This window comes from Beta vulgaris, chromosome 8 (assembly GCF_026745355.1).
Source record: "Beta vulgaris subsp. vulgaris cultivar EL10 chromosome 8, EL10.2, whole genome shotgun sequence".
NCBI lineage: Eukaryota > Viridiplantae > Streptophyta > Magnoliopsida > Caryophyllales > Amaranthaceae > Beta > Beta vulgaris.
This window is the reverse complement of record NC_079209.1, coordinates 2,621,822-2,639,439: the sequence shown is the minus strand read 5'-3', so window position 1 is coordinate 2,639,439 and position 17,618 is coordinate 2,621,822. Positions and strand designations below refer to the sequence as shown.

Here is a 17,618-nt window from a genome sequence, read left to right as displayed (position 1 = left end):
AGCACCAGCATCCTTAGTATTTATTGCTTGAGCTACTTGAATTATTTTACTGACTATATCTCACTTTGACTTGCTAAATATGTTGATGCTCTCCTTTTTGATAATGTCAAAAGGGGGAAGATGGGTATAATACTTAGACTATTGAATGAAATGATCTTGGTTACCAAGTTACTTGTATGTGAATGATATTATGTTATTTTCCCTAATGTGATTATTGATGCATACTTTGAGGGGGAACAAGTGATTATTTAACAACATTATATTTATGATTTGTCATCATCAAAAAGGGGAAATAATATTGTGTTCCAACACTAATAATATCGATTTGTCTCCTTCTTGAGTGTCACCTTGTGTTCCAACACTAATAATATGCTTCTATTCTCAGCTCATCAACGCATACACTGAGCTAATGATCATGTAGTTCAGCGGGAGCGTTTTGCCGAACTATTGGAGGTATAATTGTGCTGTATGAAACTCTCTGTTTGTGTGAAAACTTTGGCCTACTTAGGTTTACCTTCTATTGATCTGAGTTTCGTAAGTTTAAATTTTGTGCTATCGATTTTCATGATCTTTAGCAAAATGACCATGTAGCTATGCTGGATGACACTTTTTTGTGAGTCTCTGGAATATGGGTTGCCTCGACCTATGTTACTTCGACACCTTCATTTACCTAAAAAATCGGGTGTCGTATCGTGTCCGACACGACAGTTCACTTGGATACTTCATTTTAAACTAAAAACTTGTCTTTTTCTATAAAATAGCCGAGTCAGGCACTTGGACGCCCGTATTCCAATAGATACCCAATCCTTGTCTGAGTGACATAGCCTCCGACTACTGATTGGGGGAAGGAATTGACCGCTTGGTCATAATGTTAATTACTGATTCTCATATAACATTAGGTAGTGTTTGGGAATGAACATTTCATTTGAAATTTGTATTCTCAAATCATGGAATTTAAAATCAAATTTATTGTTTGGTAAACTTAAGAATTTCAAATTTAGGATTTTCAAATCCATCTTCATTGTTTGACTTATCATAGAATTTACAGAGAGGAGATTGAATAGTTAGAACCTAGAGATTCATTAATGGAGGAAAAGAAAGCTAAGAGATTCGTTAATGGAGGAGAGAAAGCTAAGATTTATATTGAGGAGAGAGAAAGTTAGAAATATGTTGAACAGATAAAGAAAAAAGTAGAAAATAGTTAGGGTTTAGAATTTGCAAATGACACCCTTGCACAAGGAATTTGAGAATTCTTAAAATTGGGCTATTATTATAAAGGTGGGAATTGGGCCAATTCCAACTCCAAATTTTTGGATTTTACCAAACATGTCATTTGGCCCAATTTCATATTTAGAAATGAAATGTTCATTCCCAAACATAACATTAAGCCATTAAGGTACTTTATTTATTTGTTGTTGTATGTGAGTAATTGAGTGGGTGTATACAAACTTTCAATCATAATGTATGCTTAATTGTTTATCTTCTTGTAGGAAGTTTTGCTGTTACCACGATCCATCAAAAAGAGGAAGGCGGAAAATGATGGGAAAATTTTGGATTGGAAAAAATGTGATCCAAATCTGATCCGAAAAATTTCAGATCGGATATTTGAGAACAAAAAAATTGAAATTTTCAAAGGAGAAGTTCATAAAATAAGTTTTAGATCGGATCGGATATCCGAAAAGTCCATGTTTCGGATATACAAAAATGAAAATTTCTATCCATATTCGTCCCGAAAATTTTCGGTTATTCGAAACTAAAAAAGCGAATTGGATATCCGAAAAACCGGATCGGATATTTATGAACACCACTAGAAGTCTAAGTCTAAGTCTCAGTCTCCACTTGGTTCATCATCTTTTTCTTCATTGCTATGTAGTTTCTTAAACTTTTTGATGTGGTTAGAATTTCTTTTAGCCATTCAAATTAGGTAATTTTACTATGGACGTGGTTAAACTTTTCTGTCACAGTTCATACATAGTCTGGCTTATATGTTGATGTACAGCTTATGAGTTGTGATATACAATAATGATTAATGGTTGTTGTCTAATATGGAGCCTCCTCTCAATTTCATGGATTGTTATAATTTTTCTGTATCTTTGGGAATTAGATATTTTCTCCCTCTATCGTTGGTTTCAAATTCTTACTGTTAGGACATCTCAGTATGGTGATTCTTTATTACATGACTATATACACCAAGATTGTTATCAAAACCAAAATAATGAGGTAAAGTCATCTTATACCCTTACGTGTTTGGTAGTTTGTTATAAGTGTTGGTAATGAAAATGAATTTGTACGTAAATTTGTGAAGAATATCAATCTTGATTCTCATGGTAATGATACTTTATATTAACGTGTCTATTTTTCTTCTTACATTTTCATTCTCGTCCAATACCACATCGAAATTGGTAGTAATGAAAATTGCTTCCTTTTGGAGAAAAAAAACACAACCTTAAAGATGATGGTTGCTTCCCTATGGAGAAAAAAAAGACAAACTTTGTACTCAAAATCGCCTCCCAATAGAGATTTTAAAAGTGCTTTTCATATAACATTACAATTAGAATTCACACATTATCGTCATTTATTAACGACTACTAAACAGATTAGAGTCGAAGTCTATTTAGAATCCATCCCTACTTACCATTAACAAATAAAAGGTATTAAACAAAGAGGCCATATAATTCCCACGAGATCAAACATCAATAATTTGTCTAGGATGGACCTCGTCAACGGTTACCAACCTAATCCTGAAAACTTGCCACGTAGACAGCGACGTGAAATCTGCCAATAAGATTTTATTTCATGATATCATCTCAATCTATTGATGATGAAATGACTAAGCTACACAGACGACATCCACATGATAATAAAAAGGAATTTACAAACAACAAAAACAAAATCATCCTTTCATTTTTTTCCACGTAATGACTAAATCAAACAATTTAATTAAGTACCATCATATCCTAATTGTCTACGTATATGAAACATGAGTAATTTACAAGAAAAAATCTTCATTCATTCTATTATAAACTCATAAAAGTCACCGGCTGTAACAGTGATGTTACTCTAGAACTTGTACAATTTCTGAGAAGATTCAAATATTTGTCCTCTAAGTTAAACAATCTAATTAGTTTACTTTTTCTAAAATTATCAATCCACTTTTAGATTAATTATAATAATCTCAAATTTGAAGTTGTATTCTTGTAATAATAATCTCGAGGGACGATGAAAATGTATTTTTATTCTGTATCAGGAAATTTAATTGCTTTTTTACGTAGAGGAAAAACACTCGGAATTATTAGAGAATACAACACGTCAACACTCAACACCCACAAATTTGAATTATTTCTAATCAATCTAAAGGCGAAATTAATTCCATGAAAATAGTAAAAATTAGATTGTTTATCTAAATTTTCCAATAAAAAAACTCCAAAAGAAGACAAACATTTAGGGAGGAGCAATATGTAAATCTATCTACATACTACATAACTAATTTAAAGCCATAAAGCGCCAGCTTGTTTGAGTATAGGCACCAATTCACCAGAAAGATGTGTAGCCATAACTTTTTCTAGGCCACCAAAAAGCTCTCCACCAACAAAAACCACAGGAAGTTGCAAGTTATTATTATTTTCACCAATATTTGAGAAAGAACTAACCATAAGAGATTCATTAACATGACCATCAATCTCAAAAATAGGTGGATTAACTCCTAATCCAAGTAACAATTTCCTTACCACATGACACATACAACAACCTTTCTTTCCGAAAACGATCACCGGGTTCTCCTTCACTAAATTCTCCATCTTTATAATGGTATCGCTTCCTATTTCATTACCAATATGGGAGGCACTCGCCATGGGTGTCGCGGTGAGTGTCTCCCATCTCTTGAATGGCAATGCCTCTTGCATTAAGTTACTATATGACCTTTTATATATGTAGGTATGTATATATGGAATGTGTATAATATATGTGTTGTAAATATTGGTGTGTTTATATTTATGTGATGATTCAAACTTTGGAATAAAATGTAAAGGATATTAAGAGGAAAATAAGGGGGAGTTTGGTTGGTGGGAAATCAAAGGAATTTATATTAGAAGAGGAAGAGAAGAAGGGTTATGAGTTGTACGTCAACTAATAACTAGGCGTATGATGGTGGGGTAAATATGACGAGATATGTTGCGTCACGTACACTGTGAGTGGGTCGAGAATTTCGTCATTGATTGCTGGAATATTATGCATTGACGTATGCATTGACGATGACCTCCTCCATATCCAAAAATAAAAGGCAAATTCTATCATGTAGTAATGTAATGGCCTAGATTTTAGCTGTATATTGTAATTAATAACTATTATATATAATGCTACTTGATTGGATAATAATATATATTCTCTGTTTTGTTCTAAATGAAACATTTGTTTTTTGACGTAACCTAATGCGCTTCTGTAATCGTTAATATCTTTAACACTCACCTGATCACATATTTCCCGCTAGAGAATATTTATAGTACACCTGGGTGTACCATGCTCATGGTACACCCAAAACTATTTTCTCCAAATGAGCAAAATAAGCGAGTGAGCAATTGAGAAAAATGAACTAACTAAGCGAATGGGCAAACATTTCTACTCATGTAAGAAAATGAGCAAACACTTTTATTACAAAATGAGTAAAATGACCAAATGAGTAATGAGCAAAATGCCCATATGAACAAATTTGGTGTCAAACGAGCACCTAAAGCTCTAATTTACAAAAATACTCCTGGGTGTACTATGCTCATGGTACACCCAGTTGTACCATGAGTGAACTCTTCCCGCTACTCTCTATTTTCCTACCGATTCAATTTGATAAAAACTATTTGTGATAATAAACTGAAATTGAAAGAAGTATGTTAGTGAAATAATTAAATCAAACAATTTTTGTGTTGACAAATTTGACACCACATTACCACTAACTTGATAGTTGCTTTAAAATCACAATAGGATTGGATACAAAGTGGAATAAAAAGTTTGACGAAGTATGATTCATTAAACTCATTTAAATATATACCCCTAAAAGCAATTAATAAAATAATAATATGTTAATTATGGAAGTTTATTGGACATACGCGTAGCATTAAAGATCCACCTATTTTAATTTCTAAAGTTCAAACTTCAAAAAAATGACACGTAAAATATGGTTCACTAAACCATATTTACAATGAAAATTGGTAAGTTTATGAATGACATAATATTTTTTTTGCTTAGCTTGAGTGGGAGATATCGATGACGATCCAACGCGGCACACATGTGATTCCGCCGACCATTCTCACTAGCGAAGAGCTAACATTATATTTCGGCTACATTACACCACAAAAACAAGTCATTTTCGGCATTATTTTTCCACTAAGTTTCACAAGAATAATATGGTAACCAAAGTAAAGATGTTTGCCCTTTTGTGGATCATCGACCCCACTTTACGCAAGCATCAATTATTTTTATAATAAGGTGGAGGCCAACTTTCGACGGTATTGGACATTTTGTAGACTGTGTACTTATTCCATTGGTTCCTCATATCTTGACCAATTACATTAGCCATTAGGGGTTGACTCATTTGATATAGTTGTTGTTAGTCTTGTTACATTAGATTATGTTAGTTTTGGGTTTTGAATCTTGCTAAGTTAGAGTGTCTTAGAGTTTAGATTTTTTTTGTTTTCCCTATATTCTTTTTTTTTTTTACAACGGGGAAATTGTACATTAATTAAAAAACGTAAGTATAGCCTAATGCTAATACAACCGAACAAACACAAAGAAAACTAAATTGAGTATCACTTGCTCTTACATAACAATTACAAATACAGAAATAACATTAGTTAGGATAAAATTGCTCGATTTGGACGTTTGAGTTGATAGAGAACTGTAGTAAAACACTTCTTTTAGTGGATGACGATTGCCAGAACCCTAACGAAAGGAATGGGAGGAAATGACTGATTTCACAAGCGGGGGTAACAATAGGACTAATCTTAGTGACCTTTTGTCATGTGGGATTCCACGACCAGGTTTCCTGGAAGAGTTACATTCCTTTGTGACTCGATACCCTTTTGGAAGGGTATTTCCAGGCTTCTCCTTTGATGAGAAGTTCAAGAGAATAGACGCGCTATAAACCCAATTGACAAATTGGGAAATCGTCTTCAGATATCATTTTGTCAACCAGGCAATGATTGTGAAAATCATTACCAAGCGAGATTGATAGATCTCGAAGAACCATCCGATTTTCAAAAATCGGATAAAACATACCCCGCTCATGAAATCTTTTGCCACTCAAACCCTAACCATTCACATAACCCAAATCCAATATCTTGAAGACAAATACAACCTCCACCAGTTAGCAAAATATCAAGCGGGTTAAGATAATAACAAACAACAAGACCACACTAATACAACCAAGAACTAACAACGAAGTGCGCACAACAACCGAAAATCGAAAGCGAGACACACCAATAACTAGGGGGGGGAAGGATACGCCCAAAAGTAAACTACCCGACACAACACTTAAAGGGTGGAGGGGGGATGCCCTACAACGTAACCGGCAGATCTGGGGGAAGGGGAAGCCCAAATTGACAACCAGAGGGAGGGGGGAGGGGAAGCCCAAACAGAGACCACGTGGGGGAAGGGGAAAAGGGACGCCCAAAATCCCGTAAACCAACAAACATACCACGAAATCGGGGAGGGGGAGACGAAACTAGGCGACTAACTCGCCGACGACCTCAAACACTAGGGAAAGGGGGAACAACCGACAACGGAGCGATGGTGCGACGCTACTAGAGGTGGGGAATGGGAAAGGAAGACCGAAGATTGGCGAGGAGAGTAAGGAGAAGAAAGAACCGAAAAGGAACAAACCTACTGATTTGTCGGCGCGCCGTGACTGGGGAGGGGAACGATATCCCTTGCCGGCGACGAGAACAGTTTCACTAAAGAAAACGAATGTTCGGCGAAGGAAAACTCAACCGGACCAATACAGGGACGACGAAGGAACAAAAAAGAAGCCGAAGCACGCTCACTGGCAACCCCTGCAACCACCAGCAAGCCTACGACGAAAGGCTTGTGTTTTTGTAGGGTTTTAGTTTGGGAGGGAGGCGAGAGAAAAATTCTATTAGATCCATAAATTGTAAGATTTGAGTTTCGATACGAGTTATTCTTCATACCAATATTTCGAACCTATCATGCTTATGGGAGGCATCTATTTTATACCTAAAGGTATAGTGCTCCAATGAGTAACTATACATTCTTAGTTACTTATTCGGTGCCTCCAATGAGCGAAAATATAGATTTAGATGTAATAATTTGGCATCTATTCTAACTATCTACAATTTTTTTTTGTAATGATAACTTTTTGCTTGAACAATGGGGGATTGTATTTGTGGATTGTCTACACTCTTTCACAAACATTACAAAATAAAGGAAAATTTCTTCATGACTCTATTCGTGTATAGATTATGTAAGATGAAAATATTTTTCTTCTACTTTTAATTGACACTATTGTTCTTTTTTTGAAATTAAAATTAATTCATTGATTCAAAGTCATACGAAATCTACAATAAAAGTCAAAACTAAACAAATACATATCAAATGAAACAAATACAATTCTAATATATAAAACCACGATCGTTGAGTAGATCTAACACTTATGAAAACCCTTGTCTTTCACATCGCTGTCTGATGCAGCCTTCTGCAAGAGGGTATGTCGATTTTTTGTAGTTTTGAAGTAGAACCAGATTCAATTTAAGTGATTGTAAACGAAGTCTTGACATCTGTTGCAACTCCGCACAAATTTCGATCAACAAATCAACATCTTGAAATACACAAAAACCCAAACAAATTCTCTAAACTCTCACATGGAGAGAGATGAAACCCAATATATGGGTAGACATAACCCAATATATGGGTAGAAAAACTCTCCATTTGAGAGAGACTGAGATTAATTGGAAACATAATCATAAAAAGCTAGTAATAAAACGAGAAAAGGGGCTTACCATCGCCCAAAAGGGTGGTGGTAGCCCCTAGTTTGAAAATTAGGGTTTTGTGAGAGAGGAGAAAAAAGAGAGAAAACGGAGAGTTGACACTATTGTTCTGTTTATATTAGATTTGTTGCGAAATTTTTTACATTAATTTATCATGTCTAGAAATGAATAAACTTAGGGCCTGTTCTCCCCAACTTATTTTCAGTTCAGTTCAGTTCAGTTCAATTCAGTCCAGTTCAGTTCAAATCAGTTCAATTCAGATCAATCAGTTCAGTTCAATTCAGTTCTTGCAATACTTTTACTCTCACATATCACTATTCATTTAAGTTCAGTTCAATTCAGTTCAGTTCAGTTCAGTTCAAATCAGTTCAGATCAGTTCAGTTCAGTCCAGCTGTTTTATGCCGAAGAGAACATGCCCTTAATTTATTGATATTTTTATTTTTTAAACGTGACCATCGGTAATAGTGGGGAACTTGGTTTTGTGAATATCTCTCATTTTGTGGCCAAGTTATTACTATCATCAAAGCTTGAGTTTTTTTTTTATTGACGCCTTGTTTTCAATCAAACTGATACGGAAAGGTTTGCAAAGCCAATTAATTTTGCCCTTGATAATTGAGATGGAAGCCACTTTGATCCAAATTCTTAGCGAAAGGTGGAGAAACTAGCCATTATACCCTAGAAAAGGCCAGAGGAATGTAGTTGATTTGAAGGTGTGTCGGTATTGTGGACATGTTTTGTCTACACAGGCTGAGCGTGTATTTGGTACGCCACGAGAGTTGAAATTCAATATATAAATCCATCAACAAGTCTTTCAGAAGGATAGGAGCTAGCTCAAATGGGTAGAACGCTCCTCCTTGGCCCTTGAGGTCAGGGATTCGATCCTTACCCCCCATTATGCTGGGGTATTTCCTTAGCATGCTATGCATGTCTTACCGGCCAATGTGTTGGTAGTTCCTACAGGCTAGTAGCCTGGTAGGGGTTAGCTCTTGGGCTAACTTAATTTCCTAATAAAAAAAAAAAATCAACAAGTCTTTCTGTGAAGACTTATAAATTATTTCAACAAAAAAATAAAGAAGACTTATAAATCATGTTTGATTGATTTGATATGAATTAGATGGATTACTAACATAGAGACAAATAAAAAAATGGTTTTCGCTTCATAACTCCATTGACAAGATATATGTTTTACTTCCTCCATTCTTTGGTAGTTGCAACATTTTGACTTTCACGCTTGTCAATACATTACTTTGACTATTACTTCTCTAAATAGTTCATCAGTAAAGTTTATAAAAAGTTAATATTATGAAAATATATAATCCAACAACATATTAGAGTACATAATAACGTATAATTTATATATGTTATTAATAAATATGGTCAAAGTTAGGTATATAAATAACGTAAAAGTCAAAACGTTACAATTATTAAAGAACGTAGGAAGTATGTGGCATATTTGACCCATGTTTATCATTTTTTTCTCCATATTTATGATCATTGTAGAGCTATTAATCTTGGGTTCAGTATTGCCCTCCCCACGTTTTCTTTTCTTTGTTAGGTAGGAGATTAAGTTGCAAGAATTGCGGCTCTGGCAAGGCTACTATGATGGTGCTTGGTACATGTGTAAGGCAATGAATGTGAAGGGTATGTGTTTTAGTGATGCAATGCACCTCATGTTTTTTTTTTTTAATGAGAAATTTCATTAATTGAAGGCCAAACGACATCTATAATAGATATTAAGGAAAAATAAGATACAATCAAACAAGTTAAATCAAATTTATTTTCGAAAAAATACAATGAACGATCGAGCAATACAGCGCAACCCCTTGTATTTGCTGATAAACAGCTATTGATGAGGAGTCTATCATTCTGACATAGTTTGGGAAGAACATTCTTGATCGAGCCATGTTTACGCATCCGAGATTCCAATATATACCTTCATGTTGAGTCTCGAACTTCAATCAATGAGAACAAATTCTATACCTAAAAACAAAAAAAATCCTACTCACAACTCCATAGGGGAGAAAGAGATCTCCAAAAAGAGACTAAAAATACCCCATATACAGATATTAATTTATTTAACAAAACTAAAACTTAAATAAAAGGAGGAGAGGGGTTACCATGGATGAAAACATCCATGGCATCCCCTAACTGATGAAAAAGAGATAGGGGAAGCTAGGGTTTAGAGAGAGAAAAAAGAGAGAAGGGGAGGGGGCGGCTATGTTTTTATGCACCTCATGTCTTAGTCGTGGTTCAGAAGGCCACCCCTATCTTTGGCTTGCCTGTGGCCACAGGGGTAGATGATGGTGTGCAATGAGCCCAACAGCACAAGATCTTCAAAATTATAAAGGCTCCAAAATATATTATTTTGAAAATTTTACTTCATATTTAAAGAAATCACCCTTGTTTCCCACCCTTATAAACTTGTTAATGATTTTTTTTTTAATAAATTTAGGAGCCCAATTTTCATGTTAGAACCGGGCCCCAAAATCTTCAAGACAGTCCTGTTGTAGCTAAGCGCTAAAAGGGTAATTTCAAGGGCTTTATAGTAGATTTTTCCTAGGCTTTTTAGTAGATTTTTCCAAGGTTTTAAGAGTTTAAAACCTTCCTAAAATCTTATGTTTAAATATGCTTTAATCAAGAGAGTTTTAGGAGGTTTGACTATATTATTTTGACACCAAAATATTGGAGAACAGGATGTATCTATATTATACAAACTACAAAGAACATTTTCTAAACTTTTTTTATAGTTAATAAGTTTTTCAATAATAATAGTCAATATTAAGTTATAATCCACACAAACGCCTTTATCTATGCATATTTTTCTCTATTGCTCCTACTAACCAAACTTAATGTACCAAACAATTAATAAATACCATGGTTAAATTAGATAAAATTGAAAGTTATTTGATCAACACACCGATATAGTGTGCGTTCTATTCAACTTATTGGCCCTGAACTTATTGGACCTTATCTGAACTGAACTTATTGAACATGAACTGAACTTATTGGAACTTATTAAACTGATTGGACCTGATTCAACTTATTGGACTGATTGAACCTGCTTGGACCTTATTGGACTTATTGGCTTATTGGAACTTATTGAATTTTAGACCTTATTGGCCTGATTGAAACTTATTAGACTTATTGACCTGATTAACTTATTAGACCTTATTGACCTGATTGAAACTTATTTGACCTTATTAGACAAAATATTGACCATGAATAACATAAATATTACCATCGTAAATAATACCCTCAAAATTTTTTATGGAGTAATAATTATTATAATTCGTCCTTTAAAAATAATGATTATTAATTATCTCTTATGATAATTATTTAACAAAAAGATTTACTATTTATATGTTTGCCTATACATATTTCATCACTAATATATCTAATAGTCTTGTTTTAATTTTATAAAACACTAGTAGAAAATCAAAAATTGATTTAACATTTATTGTTAACAAGTTAACATTAGCACATATAAAAAATTCTCACTTCACTTTCATTAATGTGAAGGTAAGTAGATAGCATTAACATTTATTGCTAACAACTCCTTCCTTCATTTCTTCTCCTTTCATTTATTTGAATGTACTAGAAGAAAACATGTTATCTCTAGTTATTTAAAGACGAATTGCAAAATATTGTAATTATAATTATTATTATTATTATTATTGTTAACATTAATTATTTGACAATGATTATAATATTATTTAATAGCAATATGAATAATCAAATAATAGACAATTATACAAGTATAATACTATACATTGCGGTACTTTAATAAAAAATTCTAATAATAAATAATCAGCTAATAGTAATATGAATAATAACATAATAAACATAATAGAAATAAATAATAAATAATAGACATAATACAATAATAATAAAATAATAGACGCTAATACAAGTATAATACTATAATCATTGTGGTACTTTAATTAAAATTCTAATAATAACATAATCAGCTAATGTGATATAAATTATGAATAACAAAATAATGGACAATAATACAAATGTTTATTAAACATTGACTATTTGGACCTTAGTGGACCTTATTAGACCTGATTGGAATTTATTGGACCTTATTAGACCTTATTGGAATTTATTACACTTATTAGACCTTATTGCAACTTATCTGAACTTATTGGACCTGAAACTTAATTTTTTAAGTTGAACAGAACGCACCCTTATTAATATCAAGATTTTGTGAGTATACCTTGCGATTTGCGAACAAACAAAAAAATGCCCATTACCAAGTTCTTATATAGAACTATAGAAGAATATTATAATTTCTCCATACTATCTCCATGGCAAATATTTTCTCACTTCTTTTTGGCTACTCCTACATCTAAACTCTTAAGGTCGATTAAGAGATTATCCGAAGATAAATACACATGGTTCTCCGCATTAGACATTGATTGCGCTGTCTCTTTTGATGCTTCAATGTGCCTCAGTGCTATGAATGCTTGATTATTAGAAACCGCCTCACCAATCAGTTGGGCACTTTTTGCTTCACCCTGTAGGAAATTTCAACAAGTCAAATTCACTATTCATTTTACAAAAATACAAATATTAATTTCATATTTTTTCGGTTGCGTAGAGGATAGGAGAGTCAATGTTGCAAGTCAAGTTCGATTTAGGGTAGCTCTAACTCAACTCGTTAGCATTTCGAGTTGAACTCACTTAAGTGACCCGGTCAAGTTTTGACCTATCTTATACAATCAGAGCTCCAAAAGTAGACAATATATTGAATTTAGGCATTTTACTTCTGAAAGTAGATAATTGGATAATCGAGTTTTTACTAAGTTTTGAAGTCGACTTTCGAGTTTGAACTAAATCCAAATCCCCCCTAGTAAAAGTTGGAAACTGAGGGGGTCTACTGCCGTTCTCCATCTCACCAACATTTCACATTTCCTCCCTCCCCAAATACAAGTTTTCATCACCCATCTCGTTTTCCACCTATAAAACACCCCATTAGTTTTTTAAAATTAAATATCAACCACATTTATCAACGATATTTTATCATTTTTCTTATATCAATTTCTACATATTATTGTTCTTCCCTATCTCTTTTATATAAGTATAAGATTTCTCTGTTATTTTTTAATTGCAACGTTTGCTTATTTGAAGTTTTATATTAATTGCAACGTTTTCTTATTTATTAATATTTACTTTTTATTTCTCTCCTATCACATGGGTCAAACTTTATATCTATTTTCATTTCTCTCCCCTACGCACCTGAGTTTGTTAAAAAATATACCGATAGGTTCTTGTTGCAATAATAATAGAATGGAAAAACTATAACTTAAAATTTAGCCATCAAAAGCTTTTCTCCGCAAAGCAGGCCAGTCAAAACTCAATTACCCAACGACATCCTAATTACCCAATTAGCCCCATGCTTCATAATTCTCCTAGTGAGTAGTTATAACTAGACATGGTAGTTGGACAAGGAAATCCAATGACTAAAGGATTAGGGTCAATTGTATAAGTTTTTTAAATTAGACAGGACTTCGATGAGCAGAGTCATTATAAGATCAATAAAATATTTCAATAGTTTTATAAATTGACATATTATTATCTATTTCTGTTCACTGTTTATCTTGCTCATTTATCGATCTGCCCATCATTTGTTCACTATCGACCCACAACCTTTTACGACTTGAACAACTTTTGACTCGAAACCGACCTTTAACACAACCTGTCCAATAACTAGGTCGAGTTATAACAAAAAGGGACGAGACATTGCATAAAGAAGGACTTAAGTGTAGATGAATTATGAACCTGAGCTTTGATAATAGCACTTTGTTTGTCTTGCTCAGCTTTCTCTACAATAAACTTACTCCTCTCGGCATCCTGTTGAGCAATTTGTTTTCCTTCGATTGAGTCTGTAAACTCTTTTCCAAAAGTCAGGCCTGTTATCGACACATCATCAACCTCTATGAAGAAATTTGATGCTCTCTCAGTTAATATCTTCCGTATTTCCCTACTTACACTCTGCAACAAATGAGTCAAATACCCACGTTTTAATCCAACACCTTGTTATAACACAACTTATTCAATTTTTTTTTTTTATTAGAAAAGATAATTGGACCGAAAACCAACCCCTACTAGGCTACTAACTTGCAGGGCACACCAGCTCAGAGGCTGGGTACAAGGCTAAACAACCCAGAATTAAATGCCCAACATATTGTTGGGATAAGAATTCGAACCCTGAACAATGCCCTGAAATTCGGGGTAGTACTCCACTGAGTTACCACCTCTCCCTCATCACTTATTCAATATATATATATATATATATATATATATATATATATATATATATATATATATATATATATATATATATATTACTAGTGGAAAAAAATTAAAAAGGCTGCATTTTTGGCCAGCAACCCTTGCTGTATCAGCCCCTTCACAACGAAAGGTTGCGGTTTTGGTCCTAAAACACAGCCCTTCTTTGTACAAAGGGCTGCGGTACTACAAACCTCTCTTTGAGTGATGAGCTGACTTGCATTGTACTGAGCAATCACTGCTTTAAGAGTTTCATGAATAATGGAAGGCAACACTCTTTCCTCATAATCCTTTCCAAGATGCCTGTGAATTCTTGGCAATTCATCAGCTACTGGACGGAAAAGGACCCGAAGTCCTATGTTAACCTGTTAAGTGTTATGATGCCTTCATCAGATAAAGTCACTGAATTGCAAAGAAAAATCATAAAAAATAAAAAGCATGATTGACAGATTTTATTGATGAAACTATTAACACTTATCTTAAAACATAAGAGCATCACTAATCTTACATGTTTTTTTTTTTTCTATTTGTAACGTTTGTAACATATGCTCTTGAGTTCATCTACATCTTATAAGTTTTTTTTTCCCATTCATATGAGCCACGAAAGTAGTACAAAGAAAGGGAGGGGATTCGAATATTCACAGCACCTCAATCTTAATCACTAGGCTAAGACATCCTTGGTAGTTGGTATACCTTTATGTGAAATTCTTTTTTAGAAAAGCGTTTCATTTATTTCAAAACGGAGGAAGTATGTAATGATGTATTACTACTACCACCCAACATTTTTACCTATTGAACTAATTTGCCGTGCGCATCATCTAAGTTTCCGTCTTTTCACCGAAAAATCATCACCTAAAATTTCAGTCTTCACATAAACTTAGTTGTTAAATTGAAGTGATGAATTGAGTTTGGGTCTCCTTAATATTACATCAATTACGTTATTCACAACCTCTAATGCACTTTTGACATTTTAAAATTACACATTTGGATACATCGCATCTCCATTTCGTAGATAGAATCGTCTTAGCGTTCAATGTGTTTTCTCGAATAATCTCATTTTCAGATCAACAATTATACAAATATTTTGCATATATGAGTTTTTCCGCTATGTAACAAGTTCCCAATTAACTAAATTATATACGGTTATAATTCTTTTTTGGACATTGACCTAAAAAAAAAAGTATTGTAATTTTTTATATAAAACAGCTACGCAGGTGAAAAGAGCACCGTAGTTGCTTTATGGTACAGGTACTTCATTCTTAGCTAAGAATGAAATTAGAAGTATACAGACATACCATTTGAAGATCATAACTTCCCGAGGTACTATCAATAAAATGGGGGCGTGAACGGATGTCATAAACAATATGCCTTTCTAACCAAGGAATCATTATATGTGTCCCTTCGGGATAAACCTGCACATAAATCTTAGTGAGTCAAAGAAGCTAACTGGAGTAATGGATAACATAGATATAATTCATCTTCTAGCTTTTAGATAGTTGCTTGCATATAATGGGCATGTTCGGCAGCAGTAGCTAAAGTAGTATCTTTTAGCTGTGAGTAGTTGTTATTAGTTGTGCTGGCAGGCGGCAGCTGCTAATGGTTGGTGTGTAACTATTAGCTGTTAGCTAAGATATTGATGTTTGGTAAAATAAGATGTGAAAATAGATATTTACAAATAACTCGTTAAAAACTCAAATAAAACTTTAATATATAAGTTATACAACACTAAGGGTCTGTTCGGCAAAAGTAGTTGTTGGATAGCTGTTGGTTGTTGGAGTGGCTGTCAGCGGTTAGCTGTCGACTAGTAGCTGGTAGCTCTTAGCTGTAAAAGTAGCTGTTTACAATATAAATGTTCGGTAAAAGTAGTTGTTATGCTTATATATGATAAAAATAACATATTTTTTAATTATAATATTAATTATAATTATATGATTAATTACTATATGATTCATACTAGGATGACAGTGTCCTCATCAGTCCACTTAAATACCTCTTTCGTCCCTTCTTTGTTATTAGATGAAGCCATCTACGTATCTAACATAATTATGAAGAATATAAAATCTTAATGAATCACCAAGCATCTACGTCAAGCCAGCCTATTGTATACTAATCAACAATGGAAAATATAAGCAGAACGAAAATAAGACAGTTAGTTGATAAAAAAAAATTATCTTTGATAAAAATGAGAAAGTAGTATTTTTTATCCTTAAAAAGTGAGATTTTTTTCTGTTAATCCTAAATTTTTATCCTGAATATATATTCTGTTAATCCCAAATTTTTATCCTTAAAAAGTGGGATCTTTTTCCTTTGAAACAAAAAAAATAAAAAAGGTAGAACGCTACATATCACAGAAACTGAACGCTATAAAGGGCCTGTTCGGCAACAACTTTTGCACTAGCTTTTAGAGGAGTCAAAACACTAATTAATTAATGTTTGGCATAGTAGAGGTTGGAGTAGCTGTTGGAGTTTCAAATAGCTTTTGGATAGCTTTTCCCAAACGTTATATTTTATAGCGTTCAATTTCTGTAAGTAGCGTTCTACTTTTTTTTATTTTTTTTAAAGGAAAATAATCCCACTTTTTAAGGATAAAAATTTGGGATTAACATAATATCATATATTCAGGATAACAATTTGAGATTAACAGGAAAAAAAAAATCTCACTTTTTAAGGATAAAAAATCTCACTTTTTAAGGATAAAAAATCCTACGTTCTCATTTTTATCATTTTTTATCAACTAACTCTCTTGTTTTCGCTTTGTTTATATTTTTCAATGTTGATTAGTATACTAATATGGCTGCTAGATACATAGATGGGTTGGTGCATTATATTCTCATTAAGATTTTATATATTCTTCATGGTTATGTTAGATTCGTAGATGGTTTCATCTAATAACAAAGAAGGGACGAAAGAGGTATTTAAGTGGACTGATGAGGACACTATCATCCTAGTATGAACCATATTGTAATTAATCATATAATTATAATTAAAAAATATGTTATTTTTATCATATATAAGCATAACAACTACTTTTACCGAACACTTATATTGTAAACAATTACTTTCGCAGCTACTAGCCGACAGCTAACAACAGCTACCTGACAGCTACTCCTACTCCAACAGTTACTTTTGCCGAACAAGCCCAAAATATAACGTTTAGGAAAAACTATCCAAAAGCTATTTGAAATTCCAACAGCTACTCCAACCTCTACTATGCCAAACACTTAATTAGTGTTTTGACTTAGTCAAAACAAGTCAAAACACTAAAAGCTAGTGCAAAAGTTGTTGCCGAACAGACCCTAAATGCTACCTCAAAGCTACAAATTATAGCTTTTGAC

General features: G+C 33.3%; 2 protein-coding genes across 2 annotated transcripts; both read right to left on the bottom strand.

Annotated features, from left to right (window-relative positions):
• Window positions 1-3,367: 3,367 nt before the first annotated feature.
• On the bottom strand, window positions 3,368-4,088 carry LOC104900617 (glutaredoxin-C9). Its single transcript, XM_010688090.4, has one exon. It carries the CDS (start codon window positions 3,900-3,902, stop codon window positions 3,489-3,491), a length of 414 nt encoding a protein of 137 aa, XP_010686392.1. The 5' UTR covers window positions 3,903-4,088; the 3' UTR covers window positions 3,368-3,488.
• An 8,226-nt stretch (window positions 4,089-12,314) lies between these two features.
• LOC104900687 (prohibitin-6, mitochondrial-like) lies at window positions 12,315-15,695 on the bottom strand. Its single transcript, XM_019251248.3, has 4 exons — window positions 15,579-15,695; window positions 14,478-14,648; window positions 13,774-13,986; window positions 12,315-12,509 (listed from the first exon to the last, which is right to left on the bottom strand). Exons 1-4 carry the CDS (start codon window positions 15,669-15,671, stop codon window positions 12,315-12,317), a joined length of 672 nt encoding a protein of 223 aa, XP_019106793.3. The 5' UTR covers window positions 15,672-15,695.
• Window positions 15,696-17,618: the final 1,923 nt, after the last annotated feature.